This window comes from Bufo bufo, chromosome 5, assembly GCF_905171765.1.
Source record: "Bufo bufo chromosome 5, aBufBuf1.1, whole genome shotgun sequence".
In the NCBI taxonomy this organism is placed as follows: Eukaryota; Metazoa; Chordata; class Amphibia; order Anura; family Bufonidae; genus Bufo; species Bufo bufo.
This window is the reverse complement of record NC_053393.1, coordinates 159,948,694-159,971,745: the sequence shown is the minus strand read 5'-3', so window position 1 is coordinate 159,971,745 and position 23,052 is coordinate 159,948,694. Positions and strand designations below refer to the sequence as shown.

Here is a 23,052-nt window from a genome sequence, read left to right as displayed (position 1 = left end):
AAGATCACTTTTTTCAATATTTCTGTTGTTCTCAAGGATCAGAAGGACGAAAGCTCAACACAGATGTGAACAAGCCGTAATCTGTTAGGCCAGCTTAAAGGGCATGTACAGCTTCTCAATGTCTTTTTTTATTACTTGGGTAAAATCATTGTACAATTTGGAGTCTACAAGGTAACAGACTACAAATAAACCCTGTGTAGTCTGAGTGCAGCCATACTGCCATCCCTATAAGCAGAATAGTTCTTTTTTTTTTTATCTCCCTAAGGCCTCATGCACACGACCGTTCAGTTTTTTGCGGTCCGCAAAAAACGGAAGCCGCCCGTGTGCCTTCCGCAATTTGCAGAACGGAATGGGCGGTCCATTGTAGAAATGCCTATTCTTGTCCGCAAAACGGACACGAATAGGACATGCTATATTTTTTTTTGCGGGGCCACGGAACGGAGCAAAGGATGCGGACAGCACATGGAGTGCTGTCCGCATCTTTTGCGGCCCCATTGAAGTGAATGGGTCCGCACCCGAGCCGCAGAAACTGCAGCTCGGATGCGGACCTGAAAAACGGTTGTGTGCATAAGGCCTAATAAGAATGTTGCATAGTTCTTCCAGGTCTCCCTGGGCAAAATTCAGACACTTCGAGTAAGGGCTCTTTCACACTTGCGTTGTTCTGTTCCGGCATAGAGTTCCGTCGTCGGGGCTCTATGCCGGAAGAATCCTGATCAGGATTATCCCCATGCATTCTGAATGGAGAGAAATCCGTTCAGGATGCATCAGGATGTCTTCCGTTCCGGAACGGAACGTTTTTTGGCCGGAGAAAATACTGCAGCATGCTGCGCTTTTTGCTCCGGTCAAAAATCCTTAACACTTGCCGCAAGGCCTATTGAAAGGCATTAATCTGGATCCGGCCTTAAGCTAAACGTTGTTTCGGCGCATTACCGGATTCGACGTTTAGCTTTTTCTGAATGGTTACCATGGCTGCCAGGACGCTAAAGTCCTGTTTGCCATGGTAAAGTGTAGTGGGGAGCGGGGGAGCAGTATACTTACCGTCCGTGCGGCTCCCGGGGCGCTTCAGAGTGACGTCAGGGCGCCCCACGCGCATGGATGACGTGATCGCATGGATCACGTCATCCATGCGCATGGGGAGCCCTGACGTCATTCTGGAGCGCCCCGGGAGCCGCACGGACGGTAAGTATACTGCTCCCCCGCTCCCCACTACTACTATGGCAACCAGGACTTTAATAGCGTCCTGGCTGCCATAGTAACACTGAACGCATTTTGAAGACGGATCCGTCTTCAAATGCTTTCAGTTCACTTGCGGTGTTACGGATCCGGCGGGCACTTCCGGCAAATGGAGTACACGACGGATCCGGACAACGTAAGTGTGAAAGAGGCCTAATAAGAGACTTTTATTGAGCTTAAATTCGCCCTCCGCAATATTAAATACCCTTCTCCCCTCTCACATTCCTATTCTTCTAGGAACATATAATCTAGTCTGAACAAAATAGAACGCTACAGTGGGTCATGAGAGCCATTAACCCCCTCCCCCCTCTCACCTAGACCTCCCTCCCTGTTATCCCGTTTTTACTTTTCGAGTTAGGTTACAACAATAAGACTTAGGCTAGTTTCACATTAGCGGCAGGGGACTCCGGCAGGCTGTTCTGGCGGGTGAACAGCTGTCGGATACGTCCTGCTGCTAGTTCACATGTGCCCCCGGACTGCCGCTCCGTCGCCATTGACTATAATGGGGGCGGGGGCGGAGTACCGGTGGCGGCACAGCGAGAGGCAGCCGGACTAAAAGTACTGCATGCAGTACTTTTAGTCCGGCTGCCTCTCGCCGTACACTGCCGTGCTGCCGCCGGAACTCCGCCCCGGTCCCCATTATAGTCAATGGGGACGGAGCGGCAGTCCGGGGGCACACATGAACTAGCGGCAGGACGGATCCGACAGGCTGTTCACCCGCCGGAACAGCCTGCCGAAGTCCCCTGCCGCTAATGTGAAAGTACCCTAATAACCAAATTGGAACTGCTGTTATTGTTCACTTTCGATTTGTCTCTAGATTTTGCCTACTTGGCGACTTTGTTTAACTGAACATGCATTGTAATAGCACAATGGTTTACCAGTTCTGTAAAGACTGACGATCATGAGCATATTTACCATTGTACTTTCCACTTCTACCTCTATATTTGTAACCTGTATCGCCTATGTTGTTGCTATATATTCAAAATGATAATAAAAATAATTGTAAAAAGTAAAAAGAATGTTGCATAGTAAAATTGGTTAATACTTCATGGTTTTCTGTGCCGAACAGCTTATCATATCCTATGTCGTGAAAACAAAGGAATGACATGGAATATTTTACAGCAGGCAGATTGTAATGGATCTTACCCGCCCATGGAAACACCAGCTGCCATAAGTGGAGCTTCTGGGTATAGTGTATGCACATGCTGAATGACTGTCTCCAAATCGTCTGTGTTCGCCGCACAATAGGTCCTTGGTGTCTGAGAGAAGAAGTCAGAAGACACTACAATAAGAATAATATACAGTAACTACTAGTAAAAGCCACCCTTAATTATAAAGTTAAAGGCACCTGTCAGCAGATTTGTGCCTATGACACTGGCTGACTTGTTACTTGGCAGCTAAAGGCATCCATGTTGGTGCCATGTTCATATGTGTCCGCATTGCTAGAAATAACAAAGTTTTAATATATGCAAATCAGCCTCTAGGAGCAACGGGGGCGTTACCATTACACCTAGAGGCCCTGCTTTGTCTGCAACTGCTGCACCCTCTGCTCTTTGATTGACAGGAAGAGGTAGTGAAAACACCATAATCCCTGGCCCTGTCAATCAAAGTGCAGAAGGCACTGCAGTTGCAGAGAGAGCAGAGCCTCTAGGTGTAATGGCAACATCCCCGTTGCTCCTAGCGGCTCATTTGTATATATTAAAACTTGAACATGAGACCCACATACATGGCTTCAGCTGCCAAGTGCACATACAACAGGCCAGCCAGTTTCACAGGTACAAGTCTGCTGACAGATGCATTTAATATCAAGGACATACAGAAAAGGTAGACTACTCCAATTCTATGTCAACATACATGTAACAACATTACATAGCACTGTAGAAATTGTACAGATGATACTTTAAAAGCAAACAAGAAAGGACAATGAGGTTTGTAATATGCAGAGCAGGATTTACGTTTAGGCACACAAGTCACCTGTAGGTGACCCTGCATGAAGAACCCTAATAACTAAGATTCTCACTCATGATCCACACCAGGAGCCAGAGAGCTAGGGTGCTTTTACAGGGGGATATCAGTTATCAGAAAAAAAGGGTCCTAAGAACACTTCTTCCCAGCAATGGGCCTGTGCAAAGGTGTTGCCGATCCCCCAACAAACAAACACTTGCTTGACGGGTGATTGCATCGTTCATTTGGCACCAGAAATCCTCCTTTGTCGGCAGAACATCCCCTTTGAAAAAAGGGACAAACAAAGGAGCTAGAAGTGGATGAAGGATCGTAGTGTCAGTCATTAATCTCCATACATCACTGATCACTGCTGCATGTAAATGCAGCTAACGAGCGCAGACTGATTGGAAATTAACTGCCTCATTCCCGATCACTGCCCGCTCTACACAAAAGACTGATCGTGTTTTAAGTGATAAGAACAACTTATCACTCATTCCAACATATCAGTATGTAGAAATAAGCGCCTCCTGAACTTAACTGTATCACCGTCCTCAGGACAGTGATACCATTGAATAGTGCAGAGAGGGGGCGGCAGTAGTATTTTGTGCTGCACCGTGGTATTTGGTTCTGCTGCGACGGTATTTCGTGCTGCACCGTGGTATTTGGTTCTGCTGTGACGGTATTTTGTGCTGCACCGTGGTATTTGGTTCTGCTGTGGCAGTATTTTGTGCTGCACTATAGTACTGTAGGACCCTCCTACTTCCATTGGCCCGGCCTACTTGTGTTGGCCCAGCGTCTGCCAATTCGGGCCACCAACATTGCATAATTTAAATGGAGTCTTGAAAACATGTTCATATCATATTATCACTTCTGTATTCAGGAGGTGAGTATATATATACAGTTGCAAGAAAAAGTATGTGAACCCTTTGAAATTATATGGATTTCTGCACAAATTGGTCATAAAATGTGATCTGATCTTCATCTAAGTCACAACAATAGACAATCGCAGTCTGCTTAAACTAATAACACACAAAGAATTAAATGTTACCATGTTTTTATTGAACACACCATGTAAACATTCACAGTGCAGGTGGAAAAAGTATGTCAACCCCTAGACTAATGACATCTCCAAGAGCTAATTGGAGTGAGGTGTCAGCCAACTGGAGTCCAATCAATGAGATGAGATTGGAGGTGTTGGTTACAGCTGCCCTGCCCTATAAAACACACACACTAGTTCTGGATTTGCTTTTCACAAGAAGCATTGCCCGATGTGAATGATGCCTCGCACAAAAGAGCTCTCAGAAGACCTACGATTAAGAATTGTTGACTTGCATAAAGCTGGAAAGGGTTATAAAAGTATCTCCAAAAGCCTTGCTGTTCATCAGTCCACGGTAAGACAAATTGTCTATAAATGGAGAAAGTTCAGCACTGCTGCTACTCTCCCTAGGAGTGGCCGTCCTGTAAAGATGCCTGCAAGAGCACAGAGCAGACTGCTCAATGAGGTGAAGAAGAATCCTAGAGTGTCAGCTAAAGACTTACAAAAGTCTCTGGCATATGCTAAAATCTCTGTTAGCGAATCTACGATACGTAAAACACTAAACAAAAATGGATTTCATGGGAGGATACCACAGAGGAAGCCACTGCTGTCCAAAAAAAAACATTGCTGCACGTTTACAGTTTGCACAAGAGCACCTGGATGTTCCACAGCAGTACTGTCAAAATATTCTGTGGACAGATGAAACCAAAGTTGAGTTGTTAGGAAGAAACACACAACACTATGTGTGGAGAAAAAGAGGCACAGCACACCAAAATCAAAACCTCATCCCAACTGTGAAGTATGGTAGTGGGCGCATCATGGTTTGGGCTGCTTTGCTGCGTCAGGGCCTGGACGGATTGCTATCATCGAAGGAAAAATGAATTCCCAAGTTTATCAAGACATTTTGCAGGAGAACTTAAGGCCATCTGTCCACCAGCTGAAGCTCAACAGAAGATGGGTGTTGCAACAGGACAACGACCCAAAGCATAGAAGTAAATCAACAACAGAATGGCTTAAACAGAAGAAAATATGCCTTCTGGAGTGGTCAACTCAGAGTCCTGACCTCAACCCAATTAAGATGCTGTGACATGACCTCAAGAAAGCGATTTAAACCAGACATCCCAAGAATATTGCTGAACTGAAACAGTTCTGTAAAGAGGAATGGTCAAGAATTACTCCTGACCGTTGTGCACGTCTGATCTGCAACTACAGGAAACGTTTGGCTGAAGTTATTGCTGCCAAAGGAGGTTCAACCAGTTATTAAATCCAAGGGATCGCATACTTTTTCCACCTGCACTGTGAATGTTTACATGGTGTGTTCAATAAAAACATGGTAACATTTATTTCTTTGTGTGTTATTAGTTTAAGCAGACTGTGATTGTCTATTGTTGTGATTTAGAGGAAGATCAGATCACATTTTATGACCAATTTGTGCAGAAATCCAAATTGGTCAAAGGGTTCACATACTTTTTCTTGCAACTGTATATATATATATATATATATATATATATATATTCAGTATATCTTTTTCTGGTGTTTTTTTCACCCATTTTACCGCAGTGGAGATTTCCCAGAGACAAAATTGACAAAAAGTGAAATTCTGAAATTTCATCTCTATTTTCCATAAATTCTTGTGGAACACCTAAAGGGTTAACAAAGTTTGTAAAATCTGTTTTGTATACCTTGAGGGGTGTAGTTTCTAAAATGGCGTCACTTTTTGGGAGTCTCTACTCTAGGGGTGCATCAGGGGGTCTTCAAATGTGACATGGCAGCTTAAAATTATCCCAGTGAAATCTGCTTTCCAAAAACCATATGGCGTTCCTTTCCTTCTGCGCAATACTGTGTGCCCGTACAGCAGTTTATGACCACATATGGGGAAAACTCCCAGGTTGTGAGCTCTGCGCCGCGATTGGCCAGCGCTACAGCCTGGGAGAAGGAGACGCCCAGGAGAACAAGGGCAGTCTCCTCCTACTATAACCAAGTGACCGAACATACCGGAGGGCATAGCAGGAGAACGGAGCGGCGCCCAGGGATAATAGTAAGTGCAGTGAGATCCCTAGGCGACGCTGTACAGATCATGATACTTAGTTCAAAATGTTTTGCCAGATGAAAGGTCCTCTTTAAGGTGAAAAATGGCAGGGTCCTGAATGGGTTAAACAGTCTAGTTTAGTTGTCATATCTAGTTATTGTAGTATTTCTTAGGCCTCATGCACACAACCATTGTTTGGGTCCACATCCGAGCCGCCAAATGCGGACCCATTCACTTCAATGGGGCCGCAAAAGATGCGGATAGCACTCCGTGTGCTGTGCGCATCCGTGGCTCCATTCCGCGGCCCCGCTAAAAAAATATAACATATCCTATTCTTGTCCGCGCTTTGTGGAAGGCAACACGGGCGGCTTCCGTTTTTTGCGGATCCGCGGTTTGCAGACCGCAAAAAACGGCACGGCCGTGTGCATGAGGCCTTACACTGAGAACAGTGAAAGCCACGTGGAAACCTATAGAGACCCCCTTGTTCAGTCAGGAAGCATTTAATTAGCACAATTTTTTTTTCCCACAAACAGTTCATTGAAGAGAAAAGATTTCCTTCTAAACCTCCACATATTTCCCCTCCGTACTTCACAGCGAGACAGAACATCTAAATTTAATATGGGATTAACACCTTGGCAAACAGCACATTAAACACAGAGCAGGCGCTTAACATGCCGAGATATTTAAAGCTGATTACCAGATCTGCTCCCACTGGGGTTTATTTCATGAATGCACTTGAGCTGTGTTAATAAGGATTTCATACCGCTTGCCACAAATGTGCATTGTGGTCCCTTGTACTAAATCATTTATTCTCCAGGTAAAAAAAAAAAGCTTCCAAAGGTTTAGAAAACGTGTGAAATGCAGGGTAAGGTTGGTGGACTGGTTTCATTTATAGACAAGGTGACTCAGACCCGCCACTCCGTAAACTAGGTGTGACCGTCACATATAATGATATGACGGTTCATAAATTAGAAAAAGCCCTTCTAGTCTGCAGACTGTAAGCTTTTAAAAGAGTTTCAAAAATTGCTCTGCAAGCGGAGGTATTGCTCTGTCCTGCATTACCAAGCATCTGGTGGAGAATCGTAACTATTCTGAATCATGTACAGTACATCTCGAAGATAATATACCTAAGCTCCAACATTCAGAACTAGTTTCTTAATACATAGTATACCAGAGCCCTGCATAGACACAGATCTAAAACATACATTCTGTCTGCCTACAGCCACCACTAGGGGGAGCTTAGACGCTTACTGTCTACATTGAACTCCATAATAAATCCATAAGCGCACTAAGCTCCTAAACTCCAACTTGTGCTGGCAGACAAAATATTATCATTTAAATAGGACCTGCCAGTTCTCCTGACATCTGTTTTACTGAATACTTGTATTCCTGATAAAATAACAATTCTGGAGCATCTTTTATCAGAACGCTGCATCGTGCCATTCCTCTGTTAACATTTTCAAATGGGTGTTACCAGTTGGGGGTGTATGTCTCTCACACTCTCACAATGGTGATCCAATGCTGACTGTTTAGGGACACACCCCTCAGACAAAGGGAATGCTAACACCAAGGTGTCATTATATTTTAGTAGGAATAACAGAGGAATGGCATATTTAAAATATGCTCCAGAATTGTCATTTCATGAGGAATACAAGCACTTACTAAAACATGCATGTAAGGTGTCTGACATTTCCAATTTACTCTAGAAGTATAGAGTTCCACGCTCTATAAAGACACAGACATGTAAATTCGCCCAGTATTACTAGCAATCACTGTATTATGAACCTTCCTCTTCCGGTCAAGGGATATTACATTTCAATCTGACTGCTTGGGAAGGGGCGCATCATCCACATTTAAATAGATAATATTAAAGCTCAGTGCAGAATGTGCACGGTGCTGTTTAGGGAGGAACATTTCTGCCGGGGAACCCTGTTTGCAGGTTTCTGGGTGAGACACATGGTGATGGGTCTCTTCATTAGCAGCAGAAGCCTATGGTGTGTGGAGTACCTAGTATAACATTTCTTGTGGATATTGCAGGGTTAATGCTCATGATGAGAGTTCTGACTCTTAATTTTGGGGGAAAGGGGAATGTGTTACACTATTAATAGCCCCACCCGCCGCATGATATTGTATATGATTAGTAATATAATTGTAGTTTTTTAATTCTGTACATAGAGGAGGTCTCAATATATTAGAGGACGTGTCACCTCTCCTGACATGTCTATTTTAGTAACTACTTGCATTCCCCATTTAATGATAATTCTATTCTTAGGACAGTATGCGGTGCCATTCCTTTATTAATCATGTTAGAAGTTATAAACAAATTGCTAGCAGTCTGCAATGAAGGTCCAGATGGGAGTTACCAGTTAGGGGGGGGTCCCTGCACTGTTCCTGACTCTATCCAATCAGTGTCAGCCTGTACAAGGACACCCCAGCTGGTAACACCCATCTGGACCTTCACTGTAAACTGCTAGTAATTCATTCATAACTTCTAGCACACATAATAAAGGAATGAACATCAGAGTCATAAGAACCAATGCTCCAGAATTGTTATTACAAAATAGATTCAAGTAGTCAATAAAACAGATATGTCAGGAGAGATGACAGCTCCTTTTTACGTCATTCCCCCCTATAAAAAGACACACCTCTTGAATCCACTCCCATTTTTGCCACAACCCACCGTAAAGGGCTCTGAACATACATTGCAAAATTAGTACATATAACCAGCACAGAATGTTCAATTTAGATAAAGAAGGAGTTCACGGTAATGATGGTGGAACCAGACCTAGGATGTTACTGATTGATGATTAGGGCATCTTAACAAGTACCTTTAACGACTACTGAATTCTCATTTATGAGTCAAATGTAAAACAAATTCTGAGCATTCTAAAGTCTTTCATTAATGTCTATTAAATTACAACATTATATTTCATTTTCAAGCCTTAAACATGTATCTGATCCAAAGAGCGATATTTTTTTTTTTTTTTTTTAAAGGCTAAAGAGCGATATTTTTTCAAGCTCCGCATAGAAGTGTTTCCTTCAGTCTGCATCTGGTGAAAGGACTGTTAGGCAAATGTCTGGTACTACGTGCATACTAAACTGCTCTGAATAGACTAAAGTCAAAAGACAATAAAAAAAGGATGGGCTCTGCAGAGCTCTCAGGGAGGGGATGTATGTGGACTGCAGTTTTGTCATAGCCTCCCCTGTGAGAGATCTGAGAAGATCGGATAGACTTGCAGCACGTGAGTCTATCTGACAGGTCTTTCTATGTTTCCCATCTGTTTGTGGTTGTGGGCAGGATCCCACCCTCTCCACAGGTTCTGCTCGTTAGCTGTTTAAGAGGCTCTATTTAAGTCCGCCTCTTACTGCTGACTTTGCGGTTGATATTTTTCTTCTGGAGCTCTATACAGGTTGTTTGTGGATCCTCTAATTCCCGCTCATCTCAAGCTAAGTCCTCCTGTTCTCCACTTTGTGCGTGTGTTGCTTCTAGGTCTCAGGGAGAAGCTGGTCCCTTCACGGTGGAAGGTACTGGCTGTCTCATTCCCCGCTCCCTAAGTTAGGGTTTGCTTCAGTGTCAGCAGGCCTTAGGTTCCAGAGTATGAGTTCGTTCACCATCAGGACTTGCTCATACTGTCAGCAGTCAGGGAAAGGCTCAGGGATTGTTAGGAGGTTACCATTCCCTCCTCCCTAGATTTGGGGCCTAGTCTGTTTACATGTTGCTGTTTGTAAGTAAGTAAGTGTTCTTCTTATTGCCACCTGCCATGACAAGTTTCTAGGGTCACATTTTGACTCAAACTCTACAGTGGTAAGGGCATATTATTTCACTTCCTTAATAATATGGCCTATTTTGGTCTTCAGGACGTGGTGATCTAACTGTACAAGGCTGCACAGAGTCGATCATCTGAGTCGATCATCTTGCTGTGTTACAGATGTGGCATTACCAATTATGTGTAGTTTTTTGTTCACACAAAAAATATTTCCAGCTGTGGGACTCGCACCTATCAGACAAAGGGGGCATATCCTAGCGATATACTCCCATTGTCTCAGATGAAAATATCCCTTTAAGGGTCAGGCCCCAATCGTCCGTTTCCATATATTCTGTTTCCACATGGTTGGAATTTTTGGTTGGTTGGTTTTTTTTTTTTTTGGGGGGGGGGGGGGGGGGGGGGACTTGTTCAATTTAATAAAATCAGCATATAGGTGATCAGTACACCCATTTACAGGGTAGGGCAACTATTTACCTGTGAGTGATAACGTGAAATTGAACATCAGGCCTGGCCCTTAATCATCCGTTTACATTCATAAATTTCTCTACACGGTTAGAATTTTACTTTTTTGGGACTTGTTCAATTTAATTTAATTTAATCAGCATATAGGTAATCAGTACACCAATACACATGCTAGGGCAACTAGTTACCTGTGATTGTTAAGGTGAAATAGAGCGTCGGGCCTCAATCGTCCATTTCCGTTTATTCTATTTTCCCATGGTTGTAATTTTCTTTTTTTTAGGGGGAGTTCAATGTAGGGTTGTTGCGATACCAAAATTTTGACTCGATTTCGATACCATAAAAAAGTATTGCAATACTCGATACCATTCGATACTGCGCAAAAAAAATAAAACACCAAAAAAGCAGTGTGCATTCCGCATTTTATGGAACGTCCGGCCCATAATCGAACAGTCCGATCCTATTTTCTTGGGGGGACAAGGTGACTAAAAAATGTCGAATCGTCCGTTTTTTATTCATTTTTTATTCTGTTACAGCGTTCACCACATAGGAGATTTTTTTATATTTTAATAGTTTGGACTTTTTTGGGCGTGGCGATATGTAATATGTTTATTTATTTATTGTTTATATATTTTATATTTAAAATTGGGAAAGAGGGTGATTTAAACTTAATATTTTGGTGTTTGTTTTTGTTTTGTTTTTACTTTTTATTTAAAAACTATTAGCCCCCTTAGGGTCCATTCACACGTCCGCAAATGGGTCCGCATCCGTTCCACAATTTTGCGGAATGGGTGCGGACCCATTCATTTTCTATGGGGACGGAATGGATGCGGACAGCACACAGTGTGCTGTCTGCATCCGCGGAGCGCGGCCCTGATCTTCAGGTCTGCAGCTCCGCAAAAGATAGAACATGTCCTATTCTTGTCCGCAGCTGCGGACAAGAATAGGCAGTTCTATAGGGGTGCCTGGCGGGTGTGTTGTGGATCCGCAGTTTGCGGGTCCGCAACACACCACGGACGTGTGAATGGAGCCTTAGGGGCTAGAACCTGGGATCTTTTCATCCCTTGTCCTATTCACCCTAATAGAGATCAATTAGGGTGAATAGGACTTCACACTCTCCCTGCTGCCCTGTGCATAGTACACACAGCAGCGGGGAGATTTCCATGGCAGCCAGGGCTTCAGTAGCGTCCTGGCTGCCATGGTAACCAATCGGAGCCCCAGGATTACACTGCTGGGACTCTGATCAGAAGCTGCCACTGCACCACCAATGAAGGAAGAGGAGGGGAGGGGACCCTGTGGCCACTGCCACAAATGATTATAATACTGGGGGGGTTGGGGGGCGCACTGCGCCACCATCTTTTTTTAGTACTGGGGGAAGGGGGGGCGCACTGCGCCACCAATGAAGATAAGTAACCTTTTAACACAAATACAGTAGGCGAGTGTCGGTGGCAGAATCACATAGCCGGCACCAGACCTCTATAACAGGGCGCTGCGATCCACGGCAGTTAATATATATATATGTGATTACTACACCAATACACAGGGTAGTGCTGAAAAATGATCTGCGAGCGATAACGAATTTAGGCCTAAATCCATTTCTCTTTACTTCTGTCTCCACACATTTCCAATTACATTTTTTATTTTTTTTGGTGGGGGGTTGAATCATATTCAAACCAGCATAGATACATGATTACTACATCAATACATAGGGTAGTACACAAATTTATCTGAGAGACCTAAAATGTCAGGGCTATGGAAGGATTCTAAACAAAAGACCCAGAGCCAGAATGTGGGTAGTAGCAGCACCAGCTATCTGGCAGAAGTAGTAGTAGTGGACCCCAGTTCGGAAAGGTGCAACATTATTGTTGAGGAGAAAGAAGATGAGATTGTGGATTGGATGGCGCAACACATTTTATGGAGCCAGGGGTCACAGCGTTCCTCCTGCTCCTCCTACTTGCTTCCCCAGAGAAGGCTTTATGTGGAGCCTTCTCAGTCCATTCCTAGAGGGACGCCTTCCTTTTTCCTAAGAAGTGGCAAGAAAACTCCACTACGCCCTATGGCAAATAGTCAAAAGACCCTATGCATACCTGCGTTGATGGTGGTGCTAATAGTAGCACCTACATCCATGGCATCGGCGGTGGGGGCAGTGACACTGACAGTCGGGGAAAATGCAGGGGAGGGGGCCCCAGGAGCTCATCATGATATCACACAGTCTTATAAAAGCGGGGGGGGGGGGGGGGGGGGGCGACGACTCCGATGACGATTGTGTGCTGGACAGGACCTGAGAGCTGGATTGGGGAGCTGAAAAGGAGGCAACGTCAGTGGAGAATTGCGGTGGCAAAAGCAATAAAGAGCAGAGGCCACATTCCTCCGAATTAGGCCCAAAACGCGGTAAGTCAAGCTCAGCTGCCTGTAGCTCTGTGTGCAAGCAGCTCCTATATGGCGCTTTTTCTCCACAAGGCAGTCACATAAAACCACAGCGGTGTGCAAGATCTGCAGGATTAAAATAAGCCGTGCCCATTCAAACACAATCAATAAGTACCTGAGATCTATTGCAGCACATGAGGCATCATCACCAGATCCATTGGGAAAAACAACTGGTCAGCATTCCCAATCAGTACAAGTCTGGCCAGCATTCCCAATCAGAACAAGTCTGTCCTTCTACTGGTCCTCTTTGTGGCAGCTAACCCGCATCCCCAAGCAATAAGGAATCTTTGTCATCATTACCTTCTTCTTCTCCTGCTAAGACTCCCCCTTGTCCCCGACTCTATTGAGAGACATCTATAATGGAATGTTTGGCCATGAAAAAACTTTTCTCCACCAGCAATTAGCTTGTCTACAAGCTGAACCCCCACCTGGACACGTTGCTGGCGGTGCAATCACTGCAGTACCATTGTAGTAGTGCTTTGTACTCTCACATGGCGGAGAATGTGGGCCACTCCTTATGATTCTCGCTGTGTTGCAAGCTGCACTCCATGGTGGACACCTGGAGCAGCTGTTACAGGCAGGGACAGTACATGTCTTTCACGGCCCACTGGGTCAATGTTTTTTGCAGCAGTGGACAGGCAGCACCCCAGCAACATGGCCAGGTCCTTTTGACAGCCTCCCACTATATCATGTGGCTGGATACGTATCTGCCTCCTCCTCTATGGACACAGTCCCACCCCCAACAGCAGTAGGGAACGGTGTAGCTCGCACTCCTCCTCCTTCCTATCAGATGTGTCAAGTCAAGCATTGCAACTCTGTGTAGTAGCTGATCGACCTGGGCAACAGTACCACACCAGCAAGCAGTTACAGCTAAAGTGCATTAAGCAGCAAACATCCCGCTGGCTGTCACCCAGCCGACTCCAACTGGGCAAGGTGGTCAGCAACAATGAGCAAAACATCCTGTCCGCCCTGAACACATTCTCCCTGCATGACCTTTCAAAAAAAATGCTCTGACTTGCGCAAGATGCTCGCAATGTCCAGGAGACTGTCCCTCTTTTTAGCCATTCTGACATGGTAAGGAACACTCTCCTGGACTTGCAGCGTCTGCAATACACTGCAACAATACCACTTAATCCACGATGTTCCAACTCGCTGTACGAGCGGCAGAAAGCCATGAACCAATTTGTCATGCACCAGACCGCCTCAGCAGGGAGTATGTGTTGTTTCCAGGTCAGGCAATGGTAGCTCATGCCATTCATGCTCCAGTTGTCCCTAATCCCCCTCATATGTATTTTTAAAGAGATGCGGACACTCATGCAACAGGTGGCGACATAGGGGGAGGAAGAAGAGCAGCTAACGCATCTTGTCTGCCCTTTAGCTCCCATGGTGGAGGAGGAGGTGCTGCCACTTGAGGAGGAGGAAGAGCAGTTGGAGGAGAAAGAGGATGATGATGATGACGTGACACTGACTATGACACCCAAGCGTCTCATTGGGGGGCAGAGGTGGAAAGAACTGGCTCCTTGGGCACGGTGGCCAAAATGCAGACCTTCTAAACTTGCTTACTTATGCAGTGACAGGCGGTTCGGTGACATCAAGCAGTCTGATGATTACTGGATAGCCATACTTTTAGACCCTTGCTATCAAAGCAAAATGGAGGAATGTTTTCCTTTCATAGAAAAGGAGGACAAATACGTTATTTCCAGGAAACACTGTGCAGACGCCTGCCGCCAGTGTGTTTCAAAGGGAGGTCCCTCTCCGCCCTGTGCTGAGTCACCCCCCTCCTGCCACCAGGAGCAGCAGAAGCCGCAGCAGCCGCCATTTCAGTCTGATCCTAAACTTTGGAGGGTCTTTGGCGCATACCCTGTTCCCTGACCCCTGGGATTTCTGGGCAAGCAGACTGGAACAGTGCCCCAAACTGGCACAGCAAACTCTCTTTCTTCTTTGTTGCCTAGTTCCCGGTGTTATCTCGGAGAGGGTTTTCAGTGCCGCAAGGGGCGTGGTGACACCCAAGCCTGGATGGGGGAGGATTTTCACACTATCTGGCTAAGGCCGATGAATAGATCTGGCCTTGCTGGAGGTGCCCCATCTTGCTACTGTTGCTGCCTGCCTGGCTCCATCATGCCATTGCCACCATTATGCTACTGCAGTGGCCTTCCAACCATCATGTTCTGTATGGTTGCCACGCAGTCATCATGCCACTGCTGCGACCTGCCAATAATCACGTTCTGTATGGCTGCTGCTGCTTACATCATTCTGCTGCCTGCCTGCCAACAGGTACCATATGGCTGCTGATGCAGCTGCTGCTACTTGCTGCTAATCCTCTACTGCCACCACATTAATACAAAGCATCTGCCACTACTACCACTATTTCTACTACTACCCATAGACAGCCTTGTATGTTCCATGCTATGCTGCTTCTGCTGCTGCTACTATTATAGCCGAATGCCACTATATCGAACCCTTTCCACACACACGCTGTACTGCTGCTGCTCCCAATTAAGGGTCCATTCACACATTCGTGTGTGTTTTGCGGATCTACGGAGCCGCAAAACACGGACACCGGCACTGTGCGTTCCGCATTTTGCGGACTGCACATCGCCGGAACTAAAACAGAATATGCCTAATCTTGTCCGCAATTGCGGACAAGAATAGGACATGTTCTATTTTTTTCTGGAACAGAATTGCGGACCCGGAAGTACGGGTCCTCATTTCCGGATCCGGGCAGCACATCATGCGGTCCCATAGAAATATATGGGTCCGCAATTCCGTTCCGCAAAATGCGGAACAGAATTGCGGACGTGTGAATGGACCCTAAAAAGGGAGAATTTTTTAGGCTCAATCACAACAAGCAACTTTTTCTTCTGACAATCAACACTTGTGTGTGTGGCATGGGCAGGCATTCTGACTCTGTCAAGGAAATATTTTTGGACACTTGGTCCCCCAAGCCACTTTTTAAATTGTATTTATTTTTTTTAAATCTGCGTGTGTGTCTAAACACCATCTGCGCCCGATAAGCGACAATTTTTAGAAGCTTTGGAATATGAAAAAGCATAACACATGCCACAGCACGGTGTTAACGCCGTCAAACGTACGTTTTCCCACAACTATGTATGTCAGTGTCTCTCAGACATCATTTACTATTGCTGTCATTGCGTACCAGAGCTTGGGAGGGGGAGAAAAAAAATCCTAAAAAATAAATGAAAAGAGATAAAGACGCAAGATGGCAGCAGCTAACAGACTATGGGGGAGGTTTATCAAAACTGGTGCAATGGTAAACTGACAGTTGCCTCTAACAACCAATCAGGTTGATCCTTTCATTTTATAAAGGAGTTCTGAAAAATGAAACGTGGAAACTGACTGGTTGCCATGGACAACTGGGCCAGTTTTCCGTTGCACCAGTTTTGATAAATCTCCCCCTATATGTCCTCAACTCCACAAGGTGAACCTAACTGATGGTCAAACTGATGACCACGTTACTACTATATCATTTATTTTAACTTATTACACTTTAAAGCCCTCTCCCATTTTCTTTTCTATCGAAAACGTATGCTGAACCATATTAGTCTGGCATATACCAAAACAACATACTTTAGGTGTATACTGGGTGCACTGGACCCTCTGAATATGTTCAGTGTGTGCACCAGGAGCTTTCCCGACACATTATCCAAATGTAGAAAAAAGAAAAAGAAAACTGTGAAGAACTACATCACTGTAGTGGAGAAAATGCTTACCAAGAGATCTTCCCCAGAAACACCTCGATTATTGAAAACAACACACCTAAAAAAAAAAAGATTATATAAATATACACAAGTTTGTAATAAAATAAAACAAAACTGTATGATTATGGTCATAAACGGGGGGAGATTTATCAGAATCAGTGCTTGGATGTCCATAGCAACCAATCAGATTCCACCTTTCATTTTTGACAGCTCCTTTGGAAAATGAAAGGTGGAATCTGATTAGTTGCTATGGGCAACTAAGCCAGTTCTACTTTACACCAGTTTTGATAAATCTCCCTCAGTGTCTGATGAGGGGTCTTACAGTACCCTGTGCAGAAATCTCAATGAACCCTGACTTCCACTTCGATTATAGCCCTCAGTTTACCACGGAATCCAAACATCTAAATTTCGGAAAATACACTTTAGGGCTCATTCACACGACCGTGGTTTGGTTCCGCATCCGAGACGCATTTTTTGCGGCTCGGGTGCGGACCCATTCACTTCAATGAGCTGACAAAGATGCGGACAGCACTCCGTGTGCTGTCCGCATCCGTTGCTCCGTTCCGTGGCCCCGCAAAAATTATGAGTCATGTCCTATTCTTGTTCGTTTTGCGGACAAAAATAAGCATTTCTATAAAGAGCCGCCTGTTCCGTTCCGCAATTTGCAGAAGGCACACGGGCGGCATCCGTGTTTTGCGGATCCGCAATTTGCGGACCGCTAAATACGGCACGTTCATGTGAACAAGCCCTTAGAGTGTAAAGTAGTTTATGGCATAACCCCTTTAAGTGTAACTGTCATTTTGGTTTATTTTTAATAAAGTGTAGGGACAGGAATGCTCAAAATTTTGGTAATCTACTTTATTAGGGAAAGGTGCTTAGCTTCACTAGAAAGCAGGATGTAATGAGACTCCATAGCAACAGTCTAACTGAGCGTTGCTAAGGAGAATCAGTTGTCAGTGTTCTAATGGGCATTGAAGACGACTACATGGAACATACAGATGCAGACATCTCAGCCTGCCTCTTATCTCACTACCCAAGCCCTTGTATTCCTGGATGTCACCTCTGTGCCTGTGTCCCTGCTTGCATGACCTGCTGTAATCTCTGACAGCTCTATACTTTTCTCTCTTCCCTGTGCTTCTCTGTTACTTACTGAGAGAGCAGAATGGAACTGCCAGTGCTAAGCACTGACAGTAAGAGTACCAGTAATAGGTTTCTGTATACTGTACCCACTGTCAGTGTCAGTGCGGCTAGTCCCCTTCTTCTCTCCTTCCCACACTCAGTAACTAATAAGGAAGAGAGAGGAGACCAGACTACCAGCGATTAGCGCTGACAGTAAGTGTACCAAGTCCCTGTACACCGACTGTCAGAGGATATTCTGTAGAATGCTGATGATGGACTTCTTAGCAACGCTCAGTTAGAGTGTTATTAAGGAGACTCTTTACACCTTAATAAAGTACATTACAAAAATGCTGAACATCATTGTCTCTAGACAATATTATTGCCCACAAATCACGTTCCGTGGCTCCATTCAAGTCAATGGAAATGCATCCGTATGTCTTCCGTTTCCGTTCCGTTTTTGCGGACCCATCTATTGAAAATGTTATGCCCAGCCCAATTTTATTTATGTAATTACTGTATACTGTATATGCCATACGGAAAAACGGAACAGAAACAGAAACACAACGGATCCGTGAAAAACGGACCGCAAAACACTGAAAAAGCCATACGGTCGTGTGCAGGAGGCCTAATAAGGAGGAGGAGAGTGACATTTTTAGGGTAGAAATTTTTATTGTTAAATGGATTACATTTATAGATTATTATAGATTTAGGGGGGCGTTTATTAAAGGGAATCTGCCACCCGTTTTATGGTGTCCTACCTAAGGAGAACATAAACTAGTGACAGATCCCCTTAGCAAAATGCTAGGTCACTTTCTTTAATTGACACAGTTTTTTTGCTAAAATTTTGTATTGAACAGCTCTAACACATGCCGACAAGTCATGAATATTCATGAGCTCCTGATTTTCTCCTCCCCCTGCTGCTAATTCAGTTGGAAAAAGCTGTCAGTCAGAGGGGGAGGGGGGGAGCCAGAAGCTCATGAATATCAGGACTCGTTGGCATGTGCATAAAACTGGTGCCAGATTCCCTTTAAAGTTTACGCCAAAATAGTGGAGTTTTAAAAAACTTTTCAGAAGTGGTGAGAAAAGTGGGCATGGGTACGGCGGGGATCAGCCGGCACAGCATGTCTGACACATTTACCTATATTCACACCAATATTTTGGTGTGAATAAAGAGAGAAATCTACGGCTGCAAGGAGGCTGCCATAGACTTCAGACTGTCGCATGGCAAGGAGAAGGATGCAAGGTCGCATACAGTGATGGCGCAGGGCGAATCAAGACCGGGGTGAAAAAAGCCGGTCTTGATAAATGTCCCCCTTAGTCTTTATAGATAAAGTTGAAAAAGCAATTTACAGCATCAAAATGTTCTAAATGTGTAAAGAGTAATCATTTATGAATTCTGTTTCCCATATTTTCCGAAATCTCTGTATATTTCATCAGCTATCACTGTGTCTTGCAAACAGCATTCCGGATACTCATTTATAGAAGGATATCCGCCATTTATTGGAATGACAGAGCATTAATTCAGCGTCATGATCCAGTGCTTAGTCTTGCGAAGGCGCCAAAAGAAATGGGAAGTTGAAAGCATCACTGCACCATCTGCTGTGTGGGTGAGATGCTTATTATGCAAATGGTATCTTCTGTATCACTCAATAAGGGATCATTAATATACTACGTACACCTTCACTGGGACCAGAAACGGGACACGGGGATTTAGGTTAACTTCTGACATGGTATGCAAATTGAGATAAAAACTAGAATAACACTACCTATTTCTAAGGCCTCATGCACACGACCGTAGTTTTGGTCCGGTAAAAGAAGCGGACAGCACACCGTTTGCTGTCTGCATCCGTATTTTCTTTTGGCCGCACCACAAAAAAATAGAGCATGTCTTGTTCTTTTCTGTTTTGCTGACAGGAATAATATTTTCTAACATAGTGTGAGACCTGCACAAAAAGGAAAATGCGGGATGCACACGGTCGGTATCCGTGTTTTGCGGATCCACAATTTGCGGACTGCAAAAACAGATACGGTCGTGGGCAGGAGGCCTAACTCTGGGGAAATAGACAATGCAGAAAATGCTGAGGATACAATATTATTAACAGACACTTGGACCATGTAGACCAGGCATCCTCAAACTGCGGCCCTCCAGCTGTTGCAAAACTACAACTCCCAGCATGCCCGAACAGCCTACAGGTATTAGCCTACAGAAGGGCACTGTGGGAGTTGTAGTTTTACAACAGCTGGAGGGCCGCAGTTTGAGGATGCCTGATGTAGACGAAGAAGATCTTGATGATGACGGCTATGCTTTTAGTGGTACACTGATATGGAAGCAGCTCTGAAGGCGTAGGGGTAACTTCCCTTCTATTATCACCCACGCCTGGACCCTAGATCACTGTTACACTGTAAGAAACAAATATAGAATTTAATGGTACAGTCACACAGACGGATTTTCCAAGGCTGCATCCGATCCGCAGGCCAGTTTATGCTGTGGATCTTTTGTTGCATGTGGATAACATTTCTTAAGTGAACACTGTTATAGGCTATAACAGTGTATTAGGGCAGCGGTCCCCAACCGCCGGGCCGCGGCCCAGGACCTGGAAGATTGTTTGCCGGGCCGCGGTGATGAGGGCTGTCTTTAACGCGGTACTAATGAAGCGCTTCTATTATGGAAGCGCTTCATTAGTACAGGAGGACCAGGAAGCGGTACTCACCGCTTCCTGGTCCTCGGCTCGGCTATCGGCTGTGCAGGGCTGCGCACAGCATGAGGTCGATCTGTGACCTCACACTGTGCGCCGCGATACACAGCCGACAGCAGAATGAAGAGGATTAAGATGGTGACCAGAAGCAGGAGAGGTAAGTGTTTTTTTTATTTTAGTTTATTTGCACTGGGGGCTGACATAAGGGCTGATGGCTGACATGGGGGGCTGATGGCTGACATAAGGGGCTGATGGCTGACATGGGGGGCTGATGGCTGACATGGGGGGCTGATGGCTGACATGGGGGGCTGATGGCTGACATGGGGGGCTGATGGCTGACATGGGGGGCTGATGGCTGACATGGGGGGCTGATGGCTGACATGGGGGGCTGATGGCTGACATGGGGGGCTGAATGAAACCTAGTCGCATCTTATATAGGGCGAAAAATACGGTACAGTGCAGCAGAGACCAGTGCAGCAGAGACCAGGGTATATTCACACTGAAGATTTCCAACACATAATCCATGGCAGAAATCTATGACTAAAATCCAATGATGAGCCGGTTTGTCACGCAGGAATCTGCACATGGTTTAGCCTAATTTCAATGGAGCTAATCCGCATATGGCTACACAGCCAGAGTTTCCGTGCAGATTCCTGGCAAGAACTTTTTTTGTGACAAGGATTTAAAATCTGGGGGAAAATAATTCAGAGCAGAACTATGGTGCAGATTGCCATTGAATCAATGGGCAACAGAATACACTCACAGAATCCCTTTGAAAAATATGCCATGTCAACATAGGGGGTCATTTATTAAGAACAACGTTTTAGACGCTGGTCTTAATAACCCCTGCGCTGGTGCCTAAAAACAGATGCCCACGTCCACTTTTTTACACCTGGAGTGAGTTGGGAAAAGTTGCAGATTGCGGCACAAATAACTTTTGCGTCTCAATCTGCACCAGAAATCCGCCTAATATATATAGTGTATTTCTGATTGTAAATGACCCCTATAATCTCATGGAGCTTCTGCAGCCAATTTTGTTTTGACATACAATTTTTTGATAACCTAAATTTTTCACGGGTGCAATGACAAAAATGGGGTGTCTGGCCTTTTTGATTTTTTTTTTACATTACAGCATGCAATATAAATACTTATTATGATAAAACAGTGGTCCCTCAAGATACAATGGCCTCAGGATACAATATTTTTAACATACAATGGTGTTTCCTGGACCATTTAAGGCTGGGTTCACACCTGAGCGTTTTACAGCGCGTTCCTACGCGCTGTAAAACGCTCAACAGGCAAAAACCAATGTTTCCCTATGGGCATGGTTCTCACCTGAGCGTTTTACAGCGCGTACGAACGCGCTGTAAAACGCCCTACGCCCCAAGAAGTACAGGAACTTCTTTGGGGCGTATTGTCGCACGTATTGTGGCAGTTTTTCATTGGATTAATCACACAAACGCGCGTACTACGCGCGTTTCCAAAATACAAAAACGCCCGAAAATATGCCTCAAAAATGCCCGATAAAAACGCCTGTAAAAAGCGCTTATCGAATACGCTCAGGTGTGAACCCAGCCTTAAGTTGAAACCAGACTTAACATACAATGTCTCAGGCTCAGATCCAACCAGTCAAGGCCACTTCTCTGGTAAAATAACTGTATTACCGTAGTTGCTAGTTACCAGCCACTCCTGACTGTTATACGTAAGGACTTGTTTTATCTGTCTTAGTTATCTGATTATTTTTCTTAAATCTTCATTTTCTCTTATTTTGGATGACATTTTGGGGCTTTGGAACCAATTACTAAACTTACAATGGTCGTCCTGGACCAATTAATATTGTAACTTGAGATTCCGCTGTACTTACTGTATAATACTTACTGTGTCAATAGTCTAGACATTTTTGAGCATGGTGATACAAATTGTGTTTTTTTTTTGTTGATTATTATTTTTACATGTAAAATTGGGATGATTAGAATTTTTAATACTGTTTTTTGGGGGGAGGGTAGATTTTTAAGACATGTTTAAGGCAGATTTAAAGGGGTTGTCCGAGTTCATTTTTTGTTCTTTGTATGTCTCTAACTAATCAAATGTAACAGCTTTACCATGCACTTACCTTATCTGCAGTGGCTGCTTTCTCAGATTTCACTAAGAGGCACATGACCTGTGATGTCTCCCTGCTCTGATAATGTTTCGTGCACAAGCCTGAGAGAGCAGATATGTGTCTGTACACGAGACGTCACTGGGCTGGCCACGTCCCCCTGCACTGACTGCTGCTGTCTTCTCTCTCCCTGGATTCTTCAGGAAAAACTTTAACCCCTTCAGCAGCACAGACCCAGGGCTGAAGGCTTTACTGAGTAGCTGCAGGCAGTGAGGAGACGAATTCTGGGCACAGGAGCTGACCGACTGGAGGAGTTCTGCAGCGCATTGCACAAGAACAGGTAGGAGGAAGATCCTGTGTGTATTAGCAGTGTCATTGTAGAGCTGGGACTTGTAGTCCTACACATACAACATGCTGCTGAGCATCCTAGCAGTCAGACATGTCACTCAGGGCAGCCCTTGTATTCACTCCCTTTGCAGAGCAGGGGGAGGGGCAGAGATTGTTGTTATTGCAAGTAAACAAAGG

General features: G+C 44.8%; 1 protein-coding gene across 1 annotated transcript in view; it reads right to left on the bottom strand.

The window, feature by feature from the left end:
- The window catches only part of ABHD3 (abhydrolase domain containing 3, phospholipase), a 105,209-nt gene that overhangs the window by 44,785 nt on the left and 37,372 nt on the right, over window positions 1-23,052 (bottom strand). Inside the window, exons 4-5 of the mRNA XM_040432123.1 lie at window positions 16,627-16,672; window positions 2,380-2,492 (exon numbers count right to left, since the gene is read on the bottom strand). Coding sequence (XP_040288057.1) covers window positions 2,380-2,492; window positions 16,627-16,672 — 159 coding nt within the window. The remainder of the gene's footprint in view (window positions 1-2,379; window positions 2,493-16,626; window positions 16,673-23,052) is intronic.